The sequence below is a fragment of the Balaenoptera acutorostrata genome, chromosome 1, assembly GCF_949987535.1.
Source record: "Balaenoptera acutorostrata chromosome 1, mBalAcu1.1, whole genome shotgun sequence".
Lineage (NCBI taxonomy): Eukaryota > Metazoa > Chordata > Mammalia > Artiodactyla > Balaenopteridae > Balaenoptera > Balaenoptera acutorostrata.
Window position 1 is genome coordinate 29,401,809 of NC_080064.1, and position 23,435 is coordinate 29,425,243.

At 55.2% G+C, this 23,435-nt stretch overlaps 1 protein-coding gene across 8 annotated transcripts; it reads left to right on the forward strand.

The window, feature by feature from the left end:
• Positions 1 to 22,889, forward strand: MAP7D1 (MAP7 domain containing 1). 8 transcript variants are annotated; one of them, XM_057557125.1, is made up of 18 exons: positions 1 to 355; positions 13,467 to 13,817; positions 14,000 to 14,068; positions 14,665 to 14,828; positions 15,463 to 15,577; positions 17,041 to 17,151; positions 18,368 to 18,490; positions 18,587 to 18,741; positions 18,836 to 18,978; positions 19,789 to 20,141; positions 20,404 to 20,581; positions 20,668 to 20,815; positions 20,923 to 21,027; positions 21,322 to 21,411; positions 21,574 to 21,616; positions 21,702 to 21,798; positions 21,916 to 22,109; positions 22,195 to 22,889. In XM_057557125.1, exons 1-18 carry the CDS (start codon positions 310 to 312, stop codon positions 22,266 to 22,268), a joined length of 2,559 nt encoding a protein of 852 aa, XP_057413108.1. In that variant the 5' UTR covers positions 1 to 309; the 3' UTR covers positions 22,269 to 22,889. The 8 variants fall into 8 exon arrangements, with proteins under 8 accessions (XP_057413108.1, XP_057413099.1, XP_057413142.1 ...); XM_057557134.1 differs by having other exon boundaries at positions 5 to 355; positions 19,789 to 20,114; XM_057557148.1 differs by having other exon boundaries at positions 11 to 355; positions 19,789 to 20,114; positions 21,322 to 21,375.
• The last annotated feature ends 546 nt before the right edge of the window (positions 22,890 to 23,435 follow it).

The window sequence follows — 23,435 nt, forward strand, 5'->3', positions numbered from 1 at the left end:
GCGCCAGCGGCGAGGCCAGGCCCAGCCCGGGCGGTACAATAGGGTTGGGCCGCGGCGGGGACTGGGCCGGCGCTGGGCGAGGAGCAGGATCGCGGCCGGAGCCGACAGACACTGGGCGGCCGGCGACTCCGAGCCCGCAGGCCACCAGCCGAGCCAGCCTCGACCTACCCCGGAGCTCCCCCCGCCTTCAATCGTTGCCCGCCGGGCCGGGCCGGGCGTGATGCGCCGCGGGACCCCTATCCTGGCCGCTGGCCGCCGCCGCCGTCGCCGCTGCTGAAACCCCGAAGACTCCCCAGTGACGCCGCAGCCATGGAGAGCGGCTCACGTTCGGAGCCCGGTGCCGGCGCAGCCCCAGGTATGCCAGAGGGGAGATGAGAAAGGGGGATCGTGGGGCCTCGGACAGGCCGAGGATGAGGCCGGCCCGGTCGGCGAGGACCCCTCCCCTGCCGAGCCCTCTGACCACTTGGGAGTTCAAAAATAAAGGTTGCAGCGGCGTCGGCGGCTCTGGGCCACCGACGCATCTTCTGACAGCTGCCCCCTCCCCCATCCCGGGCGCTGGGACGTCCTGGGCGCCAGGATTCGCGAGGAACCCAATGTGGAGTTGTTGGTGACCCTTCCGCCCCAGCCCAGTGCCACCTCGGCTTCCCTGCCCTTACCCTTCTTCCTGATCCACCCCAGGCCCTGAAGATCCTCTTCTCCTGAGCTGGGGTGTCTGTCCCCCTCCCCATCCCCGGTGGGCACGTGTGACCCCAGCCTGAACGAGTGTGTCGGGGGTCCACATTCTCAGGCCTGAAGCCTTGCATACCGAAGCCTAGGCCCTGGTGCCCCCCCACGCCCAGGCCCTGGCCCAGACCTCGCCCCCACCCCATCCCTCCAGCTGCCGCGCAAAGGGCCTGTTGCTGCTGCGGGCTGGCCCGGAGGGGAGGAGAGGGGAGGGGGAGGTCTCTAGCGGCGGCTGCCAAGTAACCCGCCGGATAAAGGCGAGGGGGAGGGGGAGGCGGCATTGTTTGGGGCGAGGGCGGGAGCTGGGGAGTGGGCCGATTCCCCTGCAGCCTGGCCTACTCTGGAGCCCACCCAGGCCGATTTGGGGAGGAAGGAGACAGAAGTAAATCTGTCTACCCTGGTGTCCTCCTTCCCAGCCTCTCCGGTCCTGAGTCTTTCGCTGGAGAATGAGGTGAAGGCTTGAGGCCGGCACTCCAGGGACCTGCCACATCATTCCTCAGGCTGAGGCTTCTGATACCTACCCCCCTTACACACACACATACACACACACACACACACACACACACACACACACACACACTCTCTCTCTCTCTCTGTCTCTCTCTCTGTCTCTCTCTCTCTCTCCCTCCCTCTTTCTCTTTCTCTTTCTCTCCAGGCCCCTGACCATCAAAGCTCTCTCCCCTCCCCTCACCCCACCAACCACCAGTGCCCCGGACTTCTGCAAATCCCTTTCGGATCTGGGAGCAGCTGATGAGGGGGTGGGGACAGGTTTCTGGTTGGGCCTGGGGTTGGAGGGAGGGATTTCTCCTTCTCTTTCTTCCTGGAAAGGGAGGGAAGAGCTTGATTACTGAGGACCTAAGTCCTGTTCCCACTGACTCAGGGGGGGGAGGTGGCCCCAACCCCACACCTCCATAGAGTCCTAGAGCCTAATCCCTGTCACCTCCCTGCCCCCTGGGGCATGGGCCCAGGATGAAACAGTGTCTGTGGGTGCGGAGAGCGCAGGACAAGGTGGAGCCACTTGGCTGTGGGTGGGATCCTCCCCGTGCCAGTGTGGGTGCTTGGAGGGGATCCTGTGGGTGTGGGAGCTGGAGGACGCAAAGGGGAGGCTGTCAGACTGGTGTGGTTCGGGAGGTTTGTAGGCTGTGCTGGAACAATGGCACTTTGGTCCGTCTTGGCTCTGCTGAGCCTGAGAGGGGACCCAGGGAGGCCTAGGCTGAGTCAGTTTCATCTGCTTACTGACCCTCTGCAGCTGAGGGTCTCTGGCACTGGTGTGTATATCGGGGCCTGAATGGCGGTGCTTACTGGGCCAGAGATGAGGGCTGGAGTGAGTAGCTGGTTTAGAAGCAGGGCACTGGAGTGGGATGTCTGGACTGAACATGAGGGCATGGGCGGGATGCTTGGCTGTATTGGGGGGCGCCTGAGTGGGTCCTGCATACAGGGTCCTGGATTGGGAAGACTTCTACACATAGGGACTTCTACACATAGATGGAGTTACATGAGAACCTGGGTCAGGATGGTGGCTGGTCCCTACACAGAGAGAAGCTGAAGGTGACAAGGGCCCCTGTGAGTCAAGAGCTTCCAGGGAGTAAAGGAATTGTCCACTACACGTGCCCTGTGAGAGTTTGAGGCATGGGTCTGAGACACCGAGTGCGTATGACGTGATTCCTGCCCTCTTTGAGTTCCCTTTGCACACTGAGCGTTAACAGGAGGCAGCATGCAGTAGGGGGTCAAGTGTGGACTGGAGCAAGTGACTTACCTCCTCCGGCCAGTTTATGCCCCTGGAAAATGGAGGTAGTATTATCAACCTTGTGGGGTTAATGTGAGGGTCAGAGGTGATGTACCTAAAGGAACCTGGCACACAGACACCTGCAATACAGTGTTATTGCCATTATTGTCGTTATGCTTATCGGAACTGGTGCCAGCAGGGAGGTACGAAATATGGAGGAAGTTAAGGCAGGAATTGGGAGCCAGTTTGCTTAAGAGTGTAGACTCTGGAATCAAACAGTTTAAGTCTCCCCTTCGTAACTTACTACTGTGTGACTTTAGGTAATCTGCTTAAGTCTTAAATTTTCCCACCTATAAAATGACAATAATGCTGGAAATTATCTCATAGAGACATTGGGATCATTAAGTTAGAGAAACGCATAAAACACTTAGGAGAGGCCCTGATACGTAGTCAATGCTCAATAAACGCTATTTATTTTTGTTGTTATCATTTTTAATTCCTTCAGAGGCCTGAGGTGGAGGTGTGATTAATTAGAACTTCAGGAGGTAAATGTAGGCCAGAGAGCAAGGGGGAGGTGGGTTCTAGACAGACGTGAGCCAGGCTGTATTTGGGGAACAGAGGGCCCCGTACTTGAAGTGGGGCAGTTGGGAGTAGGAGAGAGACCCAGGGGATGGGTGCAGCCATCCAGCGCAGCCATACTGATGCCCGCCATGTGCCAGCTTGGTGCTGGCTGTACAGATGGCAGAGAAGTGAATCAGAGTCACTACCCTCAGGGAGCTCCTGGCCCAGTTGGGGGAAGCCGATGTGTTCACTGCTGGGAAGCCCAGGTATAACAGTGATACAGTGGTTGGTGGAATCTGCTTGTGGAAGACTTCACAGAGGAGGCATTTGAGGTGGACCTGAATGGATGAGAAGATGGGCCGCCTCTCTACATACAGCAGCCAGCCTGGCTGGCAGCTCCCACTGACAGTTTCTGTCCCTCCCTGGGTTGGTGGGCCCAATAATGAGGCCTCTAATGAGCCCCTAATGTGCAGTCATGCATATGCAAATAAGGAGGAAGGGGCACCAGGCCAGTTCACTCCCCCAGCTCCTCCTCCTCCTCCTCCTTCTCAGGGATGGGCACCAGCTGGTGGTGGGGCAGGGCTGAGGGAGCAGGGAAGGAGCTGAAAGCAGGGCCCAGGCTGGGGTGGTGGCACTTGAGGGTGGTCAGGGCAGGTCTCAGGTCTGATCAATGTTGGGAGTTTGGCCGCAAGCAGCTGGGAACCATGTCCTTGGGTCCCCACTGGGCCTTGGGGCCGGTAAGGCAGCCAACGAGCCAGCCCAGATAATGCAGCTTTGTTGGAGGTGGCAGCTCTGCCTGGCACCCCAGGGCACAGCCTTCAGCATCTCCACCATCACCTCTCAGCTGCAGCTCTGCCCCGAGGGGAGCAGAGAGCATGGTAGGGGGTAGACAACCTGGTATCTAGTGCTCCTCCCCAGTTATAAGAGGAGATATGGGCCAAGAATAGACCCTCCTGGTGATCCTACTTATCTCCCACCCCTGTTTATTAAGGACCTTCTCTGTGCCACACATAGCACTTAGTACATCCCGTGCATTGTCTCATTTGATTCTCAGAACTATCCTGGTAGGGACTAGTATTATCCTCATTTTATTTATTTATTTATTTATTTATTTATTCAAATTTTCTTTTTCGTTTTTGTCTGTGCCGCGCAGCATGTGGGATCTTAGTTCCCTGACCGGGAATCGAACCCACACCCCCTGCAGTGGAAGCGCGGATTCTTACCCACTGGACCATCAGGGAAGTCCCATATCCTCATTTTATAGATGAGGCTCAGAGAGGAAAGTAATTTGCTTAAAGTCACACAGCTAGGTACTGGCAGAAGCAAGATTTGAACCCAGGTCCATCCAACCCTAAAGCCTGTGCACCAAACCTCTATGCTGAATTAGCATGGCCAAGCCAGCTGGTGATAGAGTCTGGCCCACTGTCCTTGCATGACTGGTCTTCTATGGGCATCTTGATTTTAGGGACCCCATGATCTTTTCTCTGGCAGGCATAGGTAGAATCAGCAGAGCCCTGGGTCCTCTGTGCCTCCTGCTGGGTTGGAATCTGAGCAAGTCGGACCAGAAGGAGGCCCTGGACTCAGGCAGTGGTGACAGTTCAGCCAGTAGGCCATCCTCAGTCCTTGGCCTAAGTCTGGGCTTCTGTTCTCAGCTTCTAGGCCCCAGCGTGGGCAGCCCTGCTGGGGCTGAGGGAGGGCCCAAGCTGTGGGATAGGGTCATTTCCTGCCGCCTAAAATAACAGGAAGTGGGTGCTCCTGATTGGAGGCTGGGAACAATGGCCGCCAACCGGGCCAGAGAGCTCTTCAGATCTGCAGTCTCAGGTGGAATCCCGGCTTTATCATCCACAGAGGCCCACGGCCTGGCCCCAGCGCCCTGCTGCGAAGGGCCTGTGGCCCAGGTTCGGAGGACCACCGGAGCAGGCTGTCCCTCTCCTAGTTCACTTCCTTTCAGAGCTGGCTCAGCTCTGTCCCGGCTGGGAGTAATGCTGCCCCCTAAGGCTCCCCTCTGTCCCAGCCCCATGATCAGGCATCTCCCAGGGTTTGTCCTTCCTGCCCACCCCATCCTCCCAGCCCAGATCTCTCCAGGAGAGGAAACCCAGAAGGCTGCCCCCTTTGGGTAGCAGAGTGAAGGTACAGACTGTCACCCTGATTCGGGACCCAAACCCAGCTTTGCTACTCACCAGCAAGTGTCTTAATATCTCTGAATCTATTTCATTTGTCAAATGGGGTTATAATGTCGACCTCATAGGATTGTGGTGAAGATGAAAAGGACTGAAGTTTTAAGGTGTTTAGCTGTGCCTGACACAGCATTAGCTGTTGCTGCAGTTAACTGGACTTTCCCTGGGCCCAGGTAAAGGAGTGCCCAGAGGGGCAGGGCCGAAGTGACCTGGATGAAGCTGTGTAAATATACTGGGACATCACGTCCCTGAGTGCTGTATGAATCTCTGAGGTCTCTGTCTATGCCTCGGAGGGGGTGCCTGACTCTGTGTGTGTGTGTGTGTGTGTGTGTGTGTGTGTGTGCAGATTTCTGAATCCCAGTAGGTCTGTTTTCTGTATGTAACAGGAGAGAGAAAAGAAACGTGTCTTGTCTCTCGCCATTGTGCAGATTCTGTCCACATTGTCTGGGTCTCGCTCTCTGCAGTGTGTACCCTCTGTCTGCGTGTGTGTCTTTGCCCCTCTGTCGGCCTCCCTGTCTTCGTTTGTCTGGTCCAATGCTGCCACCTAAGGAGCTGCTACAAGAGCCAGGAAGGCTCTGGCTAGGGGTCAGCTAGATGCTGACCTCTGCTGTCTGTGCAGCCCCGCCCCTGGGCACTCCCTTGCTCAGCCTCCTGGAGGAGGGCCACTCGCCCTCACACCTGCTCAGGTGCCCCACTTCTTGGCTCCTGGTGGCCAGCCTGGGCAGGAGCCTGCCTTCCCTGCATTCCTGCCCTCTGAGCTCAGTGCTTGCCTGCCCCACCTGCACCCTTTATCTTCATGGGGGAAACCTCCCCAGGGGAACCACTGAATCACTTCCGTCTTCAGGGAACAGGCAGGAGCCTTGGGGAGGGGTGATGTGACACCCACCAGAAACAGTGTGACATAAGGGTTTTGTCATCAGACAGCCTTGGGCCCTGTCCTACCTCCAACACTGACGTGAGCAGTTCACTTAACCTGTCTAAGTGTTCGCACCTGGGGAACGGGGGCCCCTATAGCACTTTCCCTTTGGGGCTGTAATAAGAACTAGATGAGATAAGGGAAGGTGCCTGGTGTACTGTAGGGCTTCAACTGTGTTTCCCTTCCTGGGCTGAGGAGTTGGCAGGGCACATACGAGGCTCTGATATGGTAAAGACATTTCGGGTTAGAGAGGCTAGACTTTGGAGCAGCTTGGGGTTTTACTATGTTATCCACAGTGCATCCATCCATCCATCCATCCATGCAGGTGTTCATTAAACAGACACAGAATTCCTACTCTGTGCTGGGTAGGTCCTGTAGAAAGCTCTGGGCTGCAAAAAGGATTCTCGCCACCAACTGTCGCAGGGGCAGCAGGCAGACAAAAAGGGCAGGCTGAGTTATCGGTATTGTGAGAGGAGTTTTGGCCCAGGAGCAGTTGTTGGGGAGGGATGAGAGGAAAGGCCTGCCAGCGCCCAGAGGGTGGAGATAGGGAGTAAGCACCCTGAGACATGTGACAGGCCCTCCGAGAGACTCGGCCCTGATCTTTCTGCAGTCCTTCTTGGGTTTTCTGAGAAGACTAGACTTACTGACCCTGCAACCAGCTCCTGCACCTTTGCCCTGCTAATGCTCTTTGTGCCAAGAAATGAATACAAACTATCTGTCACTTATCCAGTTCTTAACAAATACTTCTGGTAGATATCAGCATAGCAAAATAAAACCTCACAATTTGACACACACAAAAATATAATAAAATGAGGTGGCTGAAGGATCACATTTGATGATTGAAAATGGGAATAATCAGATATTGGTTTAACCACACCATATAGATAATTAACCAAGGAATTAATTTGGCTTAACATAATTTGTTCCAAATAACACTGTCCCAATGACATTTCATCAGGGTTGGCATAATTCTGAGGAAAATATTTGGATTCGGGGTCAATAGTCCGCCAGGTCAGAAGAAGAATTCCAAATGTGCTATTTGCCTCTTGGGAAGTTTTTCCTGTTGAATTGCTGGAGTCAACACTCATTATTACTTTGATTAACTTCTCCCTGACTACCTTAGTCCAAGAAGCTGCCCAAACTCAACTGAGGGGGAGTTGTTTTGCTTCCCTTCAAGTGCTTATCCCTTTGCAAGAAATTGCAACATGGATTATGCTCATTATTAGAGTAAAAATCTCCTTCTCTGTGCACCTGCTTTAGGCGAGGATGGCTTCCTGGTACAGTGCTTTATTCTCATTTGGCAGCATTTTGTGACGGTCTCCACATACCGGGCACCACGGTAGCTGCTGTTGAAGCAGTGGCGAGCAGAGCAGATGTGCCCAGCCCTTAGGGGGAGGCTGACAATAACAAAAGAACCAAACAAGGAAGTATAAAATCATGACAGTCACAGTGCTCCAAACAAGAGGCACATGAAGCCATGACTATATATAATGAAGGAATTTACCCTGTTTGGAGAGGCCAGGGAAGGCTTCCCTGAGGAAATGATGCCTAAGTGAAGATCTGAAGGGTGAATGGGAGTTTAAGAAAAGATGGAGGAAAAGAGCATGTGCAAAGGCCCCGTGGCAGAGGGAGTGTGCAAGGCTATCAGAATTAAAAGGTCAGTGTGGCTAGAGTGTAGAGAGCAAGTGGGGAGCAGGGGAGCAGAGGTGGGGACTCAAGAGGTGTAGAGAGGGAGACAGGGGCTTCAGACTCTGCCAGACTTGCAGCCTGGGTTCAAGAATTTTGTCTTTCTCTTCAGAACAAGGAGAAGTCACTGTGAAGCTTCCAGTGCGGAAGAGTACCATGGCCAGATTTGCATTTGGAAACAATTACTTTGGCTGCTCAGTGAAGAGCAGAGTGGGAAAGGGTGCGGGTAGGACAGTGGGGGGAGTTTGCAGTCATCCAGGGAAGAGAGGTGCTGATGGTATCTGCCAGGGTGGAGTTCATTGATACATTCATTCAACAAATAGCTGTGGAGCACCTGTGTGCCAGGCTCTGTTGGCCTTAGAGATAGAAGAGCTAAACAAAGTAGACAAAAATGTGTGCCCTCGTGGAGATTACCTTCTGGAGGTGGGAGACAGTGTTAAAGTGCTACTAATGCTTACTGGGAAAAATAGAGTTGGAAGGAAAAAGAATACAGTTGGAAAGGGGAGGGAGACTTCAACTACAGTTTGTAGTTTATTGTTTTTGTTTTTTTTTTTTAAATATTTTTATTGTAGTATAGTTGATTTACAATGTTCTGTTAATTTCTGCTCTAATTTTTGTTTGTTTGTTTTTTTATAAATTTATTTATTTATTTTTTGGCGTGTTGAGTCTTCGTTGCTGTGCGCAGGCTTTCTCTAGTTGCGGTGAGCAGGGGCTACTCTTCGTTGCAGTGTGCGGGCTTCTCATTGTCGTGGCTTCTCTTGTTGCGGAGCATGGGCTCTAGGCGCGCAGGCTTCAGTAGTTGTGGCACGTGGGCTCAGTAGTTGTGGCTTGCGGGCTCTAGAGCGCAGGCTCAGTAGTTGTGGCACACGGGCTTAGTTGCTCCATGGCATGTGGGATCTTCCCGGGCCAGGGCTCGAACCTGTGTCCCTTGCATTGGCAGGCAGATTCTTAACCACTGCGCCATCAGGGAAGCCCTACAGATTGTAGTTTTAAGGAGGGGATCAGGGAAGGCTCGAATGAGAAGTCACATACGGGTAAAGATCTGAAGGAGGTGAGGGAGTGAGACATGCAGGATCCGGGGGCAGAGAATTCTGGTAGAGGGAACAGCAAGGGCAAAGCCCTGAGGCAGAAGCATGCCTGACACAAATAAGGAACAGTGGCCAGAAGAGATGGAGCAGGGGGAGAAGGGGAGGAGGAGAGGAGGCCAAGAGGTAATGGGCTGGAGAGTGAGGATCCCCAAGGGCCTTGGAGGCCATTGTGATGCCTTTGGTTTTTCCTCCCTTGAGGTGGGGCATCTTTGGAGGATTTTGTCAGTTCCCCAAGCAGGGATTGAACTTGGGCCACGGTAGTTAAAGCCTGCAGTCCTAACCACTAGGCCACCAGGGAACTCCTGATCTGACTTATTCTTGAAAAGAATCATTCTGCTGCTGTGGTGAGAAAAGACCAAAGGGGAGCAAAGAATGGCAGCAGGGAGGCTTTTATGAGAGATGACAGTGGCTGGACCACGATGATAGAAGTGGAGATAGAAGTGATTGGATTCAGAATATACTTGGCATGTGGAGCCAAAAGGATTTACTGAGACATTAGATGTGAGTTGTGAGACAAGAAAAGATTCTAAAATGACTCCAAGATTTTTGGCCTGAGAAACTGGAAGGACTGGGTTGCCATTGACCGAGATGGGGAAAACTGGAGGAGGAGCAGGGTTCGGGGGAGAAAGATCGGGAGCTCAGTTTTGGATGTTAAATTTGGGGCGTCACAGACATAGAGAATGGACTTGAGGACACGGGGAGGGGAAAGGGTAAGCTGGGATGAAGTAAGAGAGTGGCATGGACATATATACACTACCAAATGTAAAATAGATAGCTAGTGGGAGGCAGCCGCATAGCACAAGGAGATCAGCTCGGTGCTTTGTGTCCACCTAAAGGGGTGGGATAGGGAGGGTGGGAGGGAGATGCAAGAGGGAGGAGACATGGGGTTATATGTATATGTATAGCTGATTTACTTTGTTATACAGCAGAAACTAACACACCATTGTAAAGCAATTATACTCCAATAAAGATGTTTAAAAAAAAAAAATTGAGGGCATCAGTAAGACATCCAGGGGTGTCAAGTAGGGAGTTGCATGAGCTAAACTGGCACTCAAGGGAGACATCTGGGCTGGAGGTACAAATTTGGTTGTCATCAGCAGAGCAATAGTATTTAAAGCCATGAGTCTGGATGAGATCACCAAGGGAGTACGTGTAGACCAAAAAGAGATGAGGTCTTCACTGAGCCTTGGGGCACTCCGGTGCTAAGAGGTTAGGAAGTTAAGGAGGTACCAGCAAAGAAGCCTGAGAAGTCACAGCCAGCAAGTTGAAGGAAAACGGGAGAGCATGTTGTCTTCAGAGCCAATTGAAGAAAGTGTTCAAAGAGCACCAAGGGATCAACCGTGTCAAATGCGGCTGATAGGTCAGCAGGACGAGGACCAGGAAATGGCTGCTGACTTAGCAATGTGGAGGTCATTGGTGACCTTGAGAAGAGCAGTGTCATGGAGCAGTGGGGGTGAAGGCCTGACCCACGTGGGTGCTTGTGGCAGAGCTGGGAAGAAGTGGACCAATTCTTCCAGGCAGGTGCTGCTTACTGAGCCCCTGTCAGGTGCCAGAGGTGGTGTACCTACTCACCATAGGTCCCAACACCATAGGCCCCAGCCTGAGAAAACTGGGGCTCAGACAGGTTCAGGGCCTGTCCAAGGTCCCACAGCAGAGCTGGAATTCCCTACTTAGTGCTGTCTGACTCTGAAGCCTAAGACCTTTCCACCCCGCTGCATCTGATGCCAGGTACAGGCCCTTCCAGGCCTCATCCCTCTACTTCTTCCGAGACTCCCTTCACAGGGCTAGTCAGAAGCTAGTTGGAAATTCACTGTCTTGCTTGGTGGGTGTGATTTGCCTAGGTGTAGACAAACAGCCACCTACCAGTTTTCCTTGCAACACATGTAGCAGGCACAGGTGCTAGGAGAATGGCAATAAGCAGGCCTCAACCTCAGCCTTCAAGCTTTGTATTGATACTTACATACCTAGGCCCTCTGGCCCCAGACAGTCCTGGGTTCAATCCTGCCTCTGCCATATACTAGTTCTATGAGCCTGGACAAATCACTTAGTGGGGTAAGTTTTGATAGTCTCATCTGTCAAATGGGGATAAGATTCTCAGAGCTCATATGAAGATGCAGGATGGGGATACAAAGGGCCCAGCTCAGCTCTCGGTATGTAGTAAGCACTCACTAAATGGTTGCCACTAGTTTTTTTGCCCATTGGAATTGGAAAGGAGTTTGCGGGTGGCTGGGAAGTCGACTAGCAGTGACCAGGCAGCCTTTTGGAGCTGGTCTGGTGAGAGCTGTCGTGAGCCTAGGGGCTGGCAGAGTTGGAGGGACCGTTGCGGGAAAAGGGCCTTAGCTGGGGCTCTTGCCTGGAGCCCAGGAAGCTGGAAGGGAAGGGATGAGGAGGAAATAGTGTGAGTCTCAGATAATTTCATTGTGTAACATGTGTTACCCCATACTGCCTGACACAGGGGCAGGAGGGTGTGGGGCTAAGAGCATGGGCTGTGGTGACCAACACTGGGTTCAAGTCCAGGCTCCTTCACTTCCCAGCTGAGTGACCTCAAACTACTTCACTTAACCTCTTTTTGCTTTACTTTCCTCCTCTGTGTGAAAGAGATATTTATAGTGCCTTCCTCAGAAGTATTGTCATAAGGATTAAAACTAATATGTGTAAAATGCTCTCAACATAGGAAGCTCTTGAGAAATATACACGTTAGTGGTTATTGTCACTAACACTCATCACAGTCCTACTATCTGCATTTTTTAAAAAATTTATTTATTTATTCATTTATTTAATTTTTCGCTGCATTGGGTCTTCGCTGCTGCACGTGGGCTTTCTCTAGTTGCAGTGAACGGGGGCTACTCTTCGTTGCGGGGCGCAGGCTTCTCATTGCGGTGGCTTCTCTTGTTGCAGAGCACAGGCTCTAGGCGCGCGGGCTTCAGTAGTTGCGGCACAAGGGCTTCAGTAGTTGTGGCTCGCGGGCTCTAGAGCGCAGGCTCAGTAGTTGTGGCGCACGGGCTTAGTTGCTCCACGGCATGTGGGATCTTCCCGGACCAGAGCTCGAACCCTTGTCCCCTGCATTGGCAGGCGGATTCTTAACCACTGCGCCACCAGGGAACCCCCTACTATCTGCATTTTACAGAAGAGGAGCTATGGCACAGAGAGGGCCTATAACTAGCCCAAGGTCACACAGTTAGCGGGGAGGCCACATATTCAAATAGCCTGCCTTCTTCAGAGCCCACTGGACACCCGTCTCCCTGAAAAGGGTCCCCACAGTTCCAAAGCTGACTCCTTGGGAGTGTCCTCTCCCTGCATACACATTGTCACCCACAGGGATGGGGAGTTTTTCACCTCCTGAGAGGGCCACCATTCCTAGAGCAGAGGACCCTGCATGGTGGAGGCACCTGGCGAGAGCGAAAAATGCTTCCTTAGATTGACCTTTCCATGGACCCTGGCCCTGATCCCTAAGCCCAGGCAGTGGCTGTGTCCCCACCAATCCCCTCAGTGCCCAGAGGGCAGCAGTAGATGGCACCAGGGCTCAACATGCAGAGGCTTCTCTTTGGCAGCTTCATAAGACCCACAGGAAAAGAGAGGGAAGTATTGTTTGCTGGCACATGAATTGTTCCAGGCACTTCACTGACATGCCTATCAGCTTGGGCTTATAGTCCCCATTTTACAGATATGAAAACTGAGGCTTAGAGCAGTTGAGTGGCTTCCCCAAGGTTATCAGGCCCTCTCTTCCTGTCTTGGGGTGGTGAAGTCAGAATCAGGCCCTCATCAGGCTGACTCCCAAGCCTGTCTTTCTGTTGCGCTATAGTGTACTTGTGCTCACATGTGTGCATGAACATGTATACACCAAATCATGTGGCTTCCTTACTTGGCACTTTGGTGTCTTTTACAGGGACCTTGAAATATCAGTGTCTTAAAAGAAGAAATCTGAGGGTGGTTGGGAAAGAAAAAAAAGATGACAAAGGGGATGTTGCTGGTTGCCTACCCTTTTGGGGATTCCACACGGGCATCCCACTGTGCCCAGCACTGGCAGCCCCTGAGCACCAGGCCTTGGGATGGGCACTGTGACCCCCCAAGGTAAAGCAGAAAGGCGAGGGAGGCAGACATGGAAACCAATCATTACCATTTGGCGTGCTAATAACTACTACAAACTTCTCAGCTTTTCTGATACACCCTGCTCCTTTCTGCCCCTTTGCAAATGCTCTTCTCTTAGCCAGAACCCTCTCTTCCTTGGTTTGCCAACTCCAGCTCATCCTGGACCTCAGCTTGGCTATAATTTCTGCAGGAAGCCCCTCCAATATAGGTTAACCATCTCTGCTTTGCTACTCCAGACATAGTACTTATTCTATACTGTAATCGCCTAGCTATCTGTCTGTCTGCCCTGCTAGAGTGTGGGCTCCACAGAGGCAGGGACTGTGGCCATTTTCTCACCGTTATATCATTAGTATCTGGAAGAGGGCCTGGCACATGGAAGGAACTCGATAAACATGTATGAATTAATGAATATCAGCTGGACAAGGGAGAGAGCTACATGTTGAACTGATGGCACAGATGTTCTATCTGACTTTCTCTCCTCTCTTGTGTTGTTCTTCCAGATGTGGCAGCCAGGACCCCTCCAGAGCCAAGACCTTCTCCAGAAGGTGACCCCTCCCCGCCGCCGCCACCGCCACCGATGTCAGCCCTGGTGCCCGACACTCCCCCAGACACCCCTCCCGCCATGAAGAACACCACTGGCCCTAAGCAGCTCCCACTGGAACCAGAGAGCCCCCCAGAGCTGGTAGGGCCTAGGCCAGCCCTGCAGCAGGAAGAGTCCCCTTTCTCAGAAGTGAAGATCAGGGGACCCACCCCACCAGCCACAGGCCCACGGGATGCCAGACCTCCTCGAAGGAGCAGCCAGCCATCCCCAACAGCAGTGTCAGCTGCCAACAGCCCTCCCACAAAGCAAGGTATGTGTGATGTCCCTAGTCCTGGGCCCAGTCCCAGCCCTGGATGATGCCACAAGAGGGAGTCTCTACCCTGGAGGAGATAAGAAAAGGCCTGGAATGAGGCCTTCGGGGAGGGCCCTGAGGCTGACTCCCCTCTGGGGGGAGCCTCTTGACCTAAGTCTCTTCTTGTTCCCTCTATTAAGATGCAAAGAAGGCAGGAGAGAGACACAAGCTGGCGAAGGAGCGGCGGGAAGAGCGGGCCAAGTACCTGGGTAAGTGTGTGGGAAGCAGTAGCATCTTCTTCAGCGTCACCACCATCGACATCCTATTGGTAACACTAACACTTCTGGAACATTTTTTATGTGCACTGTGCTAAGAGCGGTACGCTTATCCCACTTAACCCTCTACCCATTCTGAGGATGGGGAAACAGAGGCTCAGAAAGATGAAATCCTTTACCTGAGCCACACAGCTAGTGGCGTAGCTGAGATTCAGACCCAGAAGCCTCATCTCACCCCAAATCTCATGCTCCTAATCACAATACGTGAGTATCTGTACAGCAGACCCCAAAGTCAGACAGGCATCTGGCACTAAAGAGCTCGTTTCTCCTTCGGTGCCCAGAGACCATGAGGCCAATGGGGGAGAAACAGGCCTCCCGTTGGGGAAGCCCTCATTCTGAGGTCTCAACCCATCTTCAGGATGCCCTTCAATTTTAGGGGGGAGTCTGAGAGCAGAGGCACCTCCCCACCAAGCAGGCAGGGGGAAGACCCACCCAGGGTCGCAGGAACAGGCAAGGCCATTTGGAGGAGACACTTGCTGGGCCGGGCGCTGCAGGACTGCTCACGCCCCCTGGGGCTCCTTTCCCCACAGCGGCCAAGAAGGCAGTGTGGCTGGAGAAGGAGGAGAAGGCCAAGGTGCTGCGGGAGAAGCAGCTCCAGGAGCGCCGGCGGCGGCTGGAGGAGCAGCGGCTCAAAGCCGAGCAACGCCGAGCAGCCCTGGAGGAGCGGCAGCGGCAGAAACTGGAGAAGAACAAGGTGCGTTTATGCTGAATTCTGAGCAGGTGCACGTGGATCTGTGTGCGTGTGTGTCCACACATCTGCACACTGGCTTAGTGTGTATGCACATCTGTGTTCATGTGTCTGCAGTTGTGCGCCATGGGTACTACATCTGGGCATCTGTGCAGATGTGTTTGGTTCTGTACACGCCAGGGTGGGCACTTGTAACCCTGTGCTGTCAGTACACGTATGTGTGTGTGTGTGTGTGTGTATAGGTGTGCAGAGATGTGTCTGAGTGTGCTGAGTGAGCTCCTAGTTAGGAGAACCCTGGCTTGAGTACCATGAAGATATGAAGGAAAGGGCAGCCTGGCCCTGCCCCGGGGCCTCAGGCTAAAAGCAAACACAGCTCCAGGGTCAGGACCCTCGTGCCAGTGGCCCGCCTGGGAGTCCCAGGCATGGAGAGTCCCGCTCCATCCTCAGAGAAACAGCTCATACACTCAGGAAATGAGTCAAGAACACTGAAAAGCTCCCCAAGAACAAGTTGAAAGGGATCTGTTGCAAACATTCTTCAATCATAGGGGGAGGCATTGTCCCAGGAGAGAGAGGGCCTTTCTCCTAGGTAGGAGGAATGATTCTGAGTCCAGACCCTTCCCCTCTGCCCCCTCCTCACCAGGAGCGATATGAGGCAGCCATCCAGCGGTCAGTGAAGAAGACGTGGGCCGAAATCCGGCAGCAGCGCTGGTCCTGGGCAGGGGCCCTGCACCACAGCTCCCCAGGACGGAAGACCAGTGAGTGCGCAGGAGGGGCCGCAGGGTGGGCGGGGGAGGTTGCGGCCTGAGAGGTGGGGGAAGGGAGCAGCTTCAGTGCAAGGAGCTGGCAGCTCCCTGCAGCAGGTATGCCTTGTTTCGTGTGACTTGTGCCTTCTGGAATGATCTGTAAACCCAAGTCTGTAAAACCAAGTCCTTTACAAGGACTTCCACTATCAAGTCAGAGGTGGAGTCTCTTCATTTGGTTTGCTCTTCAAACCTCTGTCATTTTAGATTAGCCTTCTTTGTTCCTGTCAATTACTATTAGTTGCTCATACACAGAAGAGCACTTTAATACCCTGCAGACACTGGATGTTTAAAGAAAACAGTCACCCCCTTATGTATCTGTCTTGGAAGGTAGATTTCTGTCTCTGAGTTTTCTTCACGTAGGGCCATCGCGGATTTTGGTCTGACTTTTTGCTGGCATGTATGTACTGCTGTGTTTGGATGTCTTTATGTAATGGCAAGACTCAGTATTTCTCATTGTGCATCTTTTGGTGTATGTGCTCATGGATCTGTGCATTGTGTGTCTTAATATGTGTTTGCCTTGGTGTGTTTGTGGCCTTGTGTACCTCAGTGTGGGTTCCCAAGTCAGACGGAATTGGGTCAGGATCCCAGCTCTGGCACGCGTGGTGTGACCTCTGACTTCCTGCTGTCTCACTTTCTTCATCTGTAAAATGGGGATGACAGTACTACTTGCCTCCGAGGTTGTAGGTAGATGTTGGGGAGGATCAAGTGTGGTAACATGTGTGTGGTGCCCAGCACAGTGCCTGGTACATGGTAAGCATCCAACAAATGCTAGCTGTTACAAATATGATTAAGTTGCTTCGATGTATTTGTGCCTGTGTGCATCTGGGTCTGACCCTCTTTCTGTTGGTGTTTTTGTTTCTGTATCTGTGCATGTCTGCACACACACATGCATGTGGAAGTACCTATCACTCTATATGCCGGGCCTGCACGTCTTTGTCTTTGTGTGTCCCTATGAATATGTGGATTTGTGTGAGTGACTCTGACCATGGGTTCTTCTGTTTAGGAACGTCTCTGCATTTGTCCCAGTACCGTGGGTGTTGTAGCCATAGAGCCTTGGCTGGGCAGTGCCAGCAAGTGCCGACGCTGGGTGGTTATGGGGGAGGGGTTGCAGCGCCCAGCCCTAGGGAGTGACTTCCTGGCCAGGAAGGCTGTAGTTTCTCTAGTTTTACTCCATCTCCTTCCTCTGTTCCTTTTCCGTCGGCTCCCCCAATCCAGGTTGTCTCTGGTCACCTACCCACCCCCCCCCACCCCTCCGCCCCATCCTCTCAGAGCCAAGTCTGTCTCCTCCTCCCCTTCCTAGCCTGCCCACTCCTCCCTGTCCCCTCCTGCCCGCGGAGCATCCTGCATGGAAGGCCTCAGTGCCCCCCCTGGCTCCCGTCCGGCCCGGCCCTAATGCCGTGTGTTTTCCCCTCCAGGTGGGAGCAGGTGCTCCGTGTCGGCAGTAAACCTGCCCAAACACGTGGACTCTATAATCAACAAGCGGCTCTCAAAGTCCTCTGCCACGCTCTGGAACTCCCCCAGTAGAAGTAAGAGAAGGCCCAGCCCTCCTCCCTCCAGAGCTCCTTGTAGTCCCCACCAAGCCTCCTCCAGAGCTCGGCAAGAACCCCAGGTCCCAGGAGCCCTCACATACCCCAGGTCTCCATCCCCACTCGACCCTGCTCGGGGCTCTGCACCCCTCGGGGGAGCCGGCATTTGGGTCTGGGCCCTGAGAACAGAGGTGTGCCCCACAGGGGAGGAAAACAGAGACAAAGGGCAGTGACCTAGCAGGCAGAGAGCCTGGCTGGGGCCTCAAGAGCAGGTGGGTTGGGGGTGGGACTGGCGGTGGAGGGTGGGAATGGGCAGGCAGCCTCATCTCCAACCACAGCCAGCTGGCCTAGGCCAGCCTTAAGCAGGTGGCCTTGCCCCCGAGTACCCGACGAGCCTGGGTGCCGTGTGTGGAGGAGCCCTCTTATTCTGACTCCACCCTGGAGGGCCCATGCAACCCTGCCTTCTCTGCTTTCAGAGCCCCAGCCGTGGCCTTGGCTGGCTCCAAAGCTGTGGCCAAGGAGGGTAGCACAGCCCCTGTGTTCCCACCATGCCCTGGTGCTCACATGTGAAGGGGCCATGGTAGGAGTTATTTATAAGTTTCTCCAGCTTTTATTTGGTTGCTCTGTTGCCTAGCAACCAAATCAGCTGCTGTTACCAACCCCACCTGACTAAAGCTTAAAAATAACCCAGCAGCTGAGGGGACAGAGCAGGGTGGCCCAGGGCAGCCAGGCCCCCCTAGCAGCCTCTCCCTGGCATGGGACGCACAAAAGCTGGGCCTCTCCTCAGTCAGAGAAGCACAAGGAACCCCACTGTCCCAGACCCATGGGGGCATGCCTCCCCAGGCCAGCCCTCTGAGAGCAGGAAGTGGGATATGGAAGTGGGCAGTTGGGTCTGCCACCAACCTTGGGTGGCTCCTCTCTATACTAACAGTGCACAACCCTTTCACCTGGGGAGAGTGGTAGGAGGGGACCCTCTAGCCCTGCAGGACATTGCCATGGGAAGTGTCTTGTTGCCTGCAGTGGAGGCAGTGTCTTGTGGTCTGCAGTGGAGGTCAGACCTCAGGACGGACCTGTGTAACCCCCATGATTGGGGGGAGAGGCCTCCTGGGGGAGGAGACTCCTTGAGCTCGGCATGGGGGTGGTACCTGGCGGTCTCCGGATGCCTCTGCCTGCTCTGGCCCTGCGGTAACCCGCTTCTCCCGGCATCTCCCCCTAGATCGCAGCCTGCAGCTGAGCCCATGGGAGAGCAGCATTGTGGACCGTCTGATGACGCCCACCCTCTCCTTCCTGGCACGGAGTCGCAGTGCAGTCACCCTGCCCCGAAACGGCCGGGACCAGGGTAGGGGCCACGGTCCTGGGAGAGCCCCCTCGAGAGGCGGGACAGGGGCCAGCCTCGTGAGTGGGCCGCACCCCGACCTCACTCATCCCTCCGCAGCCGTGCCCGTATGCCCTCGCTCGGCCTCCGCCAGCCCCCTGACGCCGTGCAGCGCCCCCCGAAGCGGGCACCGCTGCGCTCCCACCGGGGAGCGCCGCAAGGCCAGCGCCGGGGGCAGCCCTGCCCCGGCCCGCCTCCGGCCCGAGGCTTCGCTGGTGAGTGGTGGGGACAGGGATCCCATCCAGGGCAGCGCGGGCGCCTCTGACCTCTGCTCCCCCTCTCTACACTCTCCTTAACCCTCCTCCCCAGGTGCAGAAAAAGGAGAAGAAGGACAAGGAGAGGGAAAACGAGAAAGAGAAGAGTGCCCTGGCCCGGGAGCGCAGCCTCAAGAAGCGCCAGTCGCTGCCTGCCTCTCCGCGCACGCGCCTCTCCACTGGCAACTCGGAGCTCAGGTGGGCCGGGCAGTGGGGCACCGCCTGCCTATGCCAGCCAGCCAGCCAGCCAGCCAGCTAGCCAGCCAGGCAGCCATTCATTCGTAAATACGTGTTAGGCACCCACCTCTGGAAGGAAAGCTCCTTGAGGGAGGATTTTTTTTGGGGGGGTTGGGGGAGTGTTTTGATCACTGAAGTACCCTGGCACATAGAACAGTGCCTGGCGTCTGGTAAGCACTCAACAAATACCTGCTGGATGCATGAATGGTCCTTGCCAGGTACTCTTCTGGGTGCTGAGGACATTTCCATGAGCCAAACCAGGCCTAGTTCTTTTTTTTTTTTTTTAATGTTTATTTATTTGGTTGCCCTGGATCTTAGTTGTAGCACATGGGCTTCTTAGTTGCAGCAGGCAGGCTCCTTAGTTGCAGCAGGCAGGCTCCTTAGTTGTGAAATGCGAACTCTTAGTTGTGGCATGCATGTGGGACCTAGTTCCCTGATCAGGGATCGAACCCAGGCCCCCTGCATTGGGAACGCAGAGTCCTAACCACTGCGCCACCAGGGAAGTCCCTAGGCCTAGTTCTTGCTCTTATTAGGCTTACCGGCTATTGGGGAAACAGACATTAATCAAAGAATCACAAATGAATATGTAATTACAAACTGGGATGTATGCTCTAAAAGGAAATTTTATGTTTCTGTGGGAGCACATAAGGTGGGGTGCTGACCCAAGCCTGGGGAGGACACTTCCCTGAGGAAGTGACATGCTGAAAGTGTGTACATGTGTGCGTGGACACTCTGTGCCCTCAAGGTCTAACTCTTCTTTTTTTCTCCCAGTCCCAAATCCAAGGCCCGGCCATCCTCTCCCTCCACATCCTGGCACAGGCCTGCCTCTCCCTGCCTCAGCCCAGGGCCAGGTCATGCTCTGCCCCCAAAACCACCGTCCCCCCGAGGTACCACTGCATCACCCAAGGGGCGGGTTCGGAGGAAGGATGAGGCAAAGGAGAGCCTCAGTGTGGCGGGGCCTGAGGACAAGAACCAGAGCAAGGGCAAGGCCAGTGACGAGAAGGAGCCTGCAGCCCCAGCCTCACCAGCACCCTCGCCTGTGCCCTCACCCACCCCAGCCCAGCCCCAGGAGGAGCAGCCCACAGAGATCCCTGCAGGTGGGCAAGGAGAGAAGAGGCCAAAAGGTGGGCAGGGCAGAGAAGCCAGCTTTGCCTGTGAGGGGCAGGTGGTCAGAGGTGTGGGCTGCCAGAGATGCCTGGGGATTGGGTGTTGCCAAAAGGAGGCTCTTGCCAGAGAGGAGGACCTCACTGCTCTGAGTTGGTGGCAGGAGTTGGGCGGGTGAGCCGCCTGGATCGCCCTGAGGTCCAGGAGGCACGGGGGCATGCAGGGGTGATGGAGGTGCCTGTGCTGGTGTGTGCTGATTCCTGGTCCTGGATCCCGCTCCAGATGCAGCAGTCTTGACCTCACCCCCAGCCCCTGCTCCCCTGGTGACCGCTAGCAAACCGATGGCTGGCACGACGGACCGAGAAGAGGCCACTAGGCTCCTGGCTGAGAAGCGGCGCCAGGCCCGGGAGCAGCGGGAGCGCGAGGAACAGGAGCGGAGGCTGCAGGCCGAAAGGGACAAGTGAGCACGCCCTCGGGTACTGAGGAGGCCTTTACAGGGGCTGGAGAAGAAGCTGGGGATAAGCCTGAGTCCCCTCTGTCCCCCAGGCGAATGCGAGAGGAGCAGCTGGCTCGGGAGGCCGAGGCCCGGGCAGAGCGGGAGGCGGAGGCCAGGAGGCGGGAGGAGCAGGAGGCCCGGGAGAAGGCGGAGAAGGCGCAGGCGGAGCAGGAGGAACAGGAGCGGCTGCAGAAGCAGGTGCCCCCGCGGGGCGGGGCGCGGGCGCCTCCTCGTGGCGGGCCTGGGGCCGGCCGGGAGGGACAGCTGGAGGCCGGCTGCCGAAAGCTCACGGGGTTCTCTGGCAGAAAGAGGAGGCCGAAGCTCGGTCCCGAGAAGAAGCGGAGCGGCAGCGTCTGGAGCGGGAAAAGCACTTCCAGCGCGAGGAGCAGGAGCGGCAGGAGCGCAAAAAGGTGTGCAGAGCGGCAGGCGGGAGTTACGTGGGCGGGGCTTGGTCCTAGTGGGCGGGGCCAGCTCCAGGGCTCAGTCCCCACTCCATCGGAGGGGCTAGTGGGGCTGGGAAGTGGGTCCTGCCTTGGACTTGTAGAGGGCAGGACAAGAAGGAGTTGGGGTGAGGTCGGCTTCCTGGCCTGGAAAGAATTGATACGAGCTGGAAGGGCCTTGAAACTCCAGGACCAGGGCTAGCTGGTGGGAGGTTGAGGGTTAGGGCAGGGCTTGGGCCTAACTGGTGTGGGGCTTCCAAACAGCGCCTGGAGGAAATCATGAAGAGGACTCGGAAGTCAGAAGCTGCTGAAACCAAGGTCAGGATGCCCCCAAGAGCCGTGTTGGGAGTGGAGGTCCGGTGAGGAGGGGAGGTTGGGGAAAGGCATCCAGGGTGGAGGAGGGAGGCCGTCTGGGAGGCTGCTCAGGGTCTGGGCTGGGGAGAGAAGAATTCAGCAGCTCAGTGGGATGGGGCCAGATATCCCCTTGAGCCTTACTGCTCTTCCTCTTCAAAGCAGAAGCAGGACAGAAAGGAGGCGAAGGCCAACAATTCCAGCCCAGGTAAAGGCCTGTTCCCCTCGTTTCCATCCCGACCCTCAGACCTCATCCTTTCACCAGCCCCTAACTGGTGGCCATTCCTTCCCAGGGATAGACCCTGTGAAAGCCACGGAGGCTCGGCCCTCCGGGCTGCAGAAGGAGGCTGTGCAGAAAGAGGAGCTGGCCCCCCAGGAGCCTCAGTGGAGGTACCAGCTCCCAACCCCAGGGGCCGTGAGCAGGGAGGCAGGGTCAAGCTGGAGCTGTGGGGTACCTGGGCTGTCCTATGATGGGAGGTGCCTAAGCGTTGGCCTCTGCATCCACAGCCTGCCAAACAAGGAGTCGCCGGGGTCCCTGGTGAATGGCCTGCAGCCTCTCCCAGCGCACCAGGAGAATGGCTTCTCCCCTAAGGGACCCTCTGGGGACAAGAGTCTGGGCCGAACTCCAGAGGCACTCCTGCCCTTCGCAGAGGCAGAAGCCTTCCTTAAGAAAGCTGTGGTGCAGGCCCCGCAGGTCACAGGTAGGTTTCCCTGTCTCCTGGACCTATATCTGTACCTCCCAGCAGCCTTCCCTGGCCTCCTCAGCCGTGCCCTCTCTTCTCGTAGCTCTGCCAGAGGCCCTCTCAAGCTCTACCCTGAAGACCCCCAGCCGTCTGAGCTTGGAGCCTGGTTTCCCCTGACTGTTTCCCCTCCTGCTTTTTTCTCAGAAGTCCTTTAAGGGGTTGCCTTGGATCCAGGCACAACTATGAGGGCTCCTTTGCATCATCTACCAGGATGTCTGCAAGAGAAAGAGACAGAACAAAGCTGGAAGTGGCCTGGGCCCCTGAGGGTTGGGTCCTCTCTGTTATTTTTAACCTGCACCTTATAGACTGATGTCTCTTTGGCTGGAGCCCCTCAGTGCATTTGTGTGCTCACACGTGCGGACACCCCCCCCCCACCCACACACACACACATACACTCACAGCCTCTCTGGCCTCCTCCCATGGGGAAGGGCTACCTGTAGTATTTGCCTTGGTTTGGTGGGGTACAGTGGATGTGAATACTGTAAATAGCTTGTGCTCAGACTCCTCTGCGTGGAGGGGCGGGTGCAAGAGGCAGACCCTCCCAAGACTCCCTGGGGAGATCTTCCTCCCTCTATTTAACTGTGACTGAGGGGGAACCCAGGTCTGGGGATGGGGGGCACCTTGGGCCACAGGATACTGGTTGCTTTAGGGGTACCCATGCCCCCTGCCCTCGCCTGGAATCAGTGTTATTGCATCTGATCAAATTTCTCCAGAAATAAAGTGAGAATAATTCTGCCAGTGCTGTCTCTTCTTGGGGCTGGCAGTGGGGCTGGGAGCAGGTGGCCTCCTGAGTTCTAAGAAGAACTTGAGGAGCCAGGGGCCTGCAGATATCCATCCCTACCTGGTATCAGTCCTAGACATCCTGCCTGTGGCCGTCCATTTTGCCATTTATTCATTTGACAAAAATGGTTACATCTACCCTGTACCAGGCAGTGGGCTTCTGTGCCAGGGATGCAGTGGTAGGAAAAGACTTGGCTTCTGCCCTCATGGAGTTGACAGTCTAGCAGGTCAGAGTGTCAGAGACACAGTCGTCCACTCAACATCCATTCCCGTCGCCGCTTCCTCATTCCAAACAGAAGCCTGATTTTGTTCAGGTGGCTGTCTTCCTCCTGGATCCCACCCTGTGCTTCAGCAGAGATGGCTCCTAAGCCCAAGGGTGAATCATGATTGTAACTGATGGTCCCACGCCCCTCGGGATGGATTGGTTTGGGTACGGGCATGGGACACAACTGCAGCCAGCAGATACAAAGAAGAGTCTCCCCGGGTTTCTAGGAAAGGCTCCCT

What these genes read in the sequence shown, in the direction of transcription:
- MAP7D1 (XM_057557116.1), top strand. Translation starts at nt 310, where the DNA reads ATGGAGAGCGGCTCACGTTCGGAGCCCGGTGCCGGCGCAGCCCCAG. An exon ending in CAGCCCTCCCACAAAGCAAG is followed by an intron (nt 13,818 to 13,999) that starts GTATGTGTGATG and finishes CCCTCTATTAAG; the next exon opens with ATGCAAAGAAGGCAGGAGAG. An exon ending in AGGAGCGGCTGCAGAAGCAG is followed by an intron (nt 20,816 to 20,922) that starts GTGCCCCCGCGG and finishes GTTCTCTGGCAG; the next exon opens with AAAGAGGAGGCCGAAGCTCG.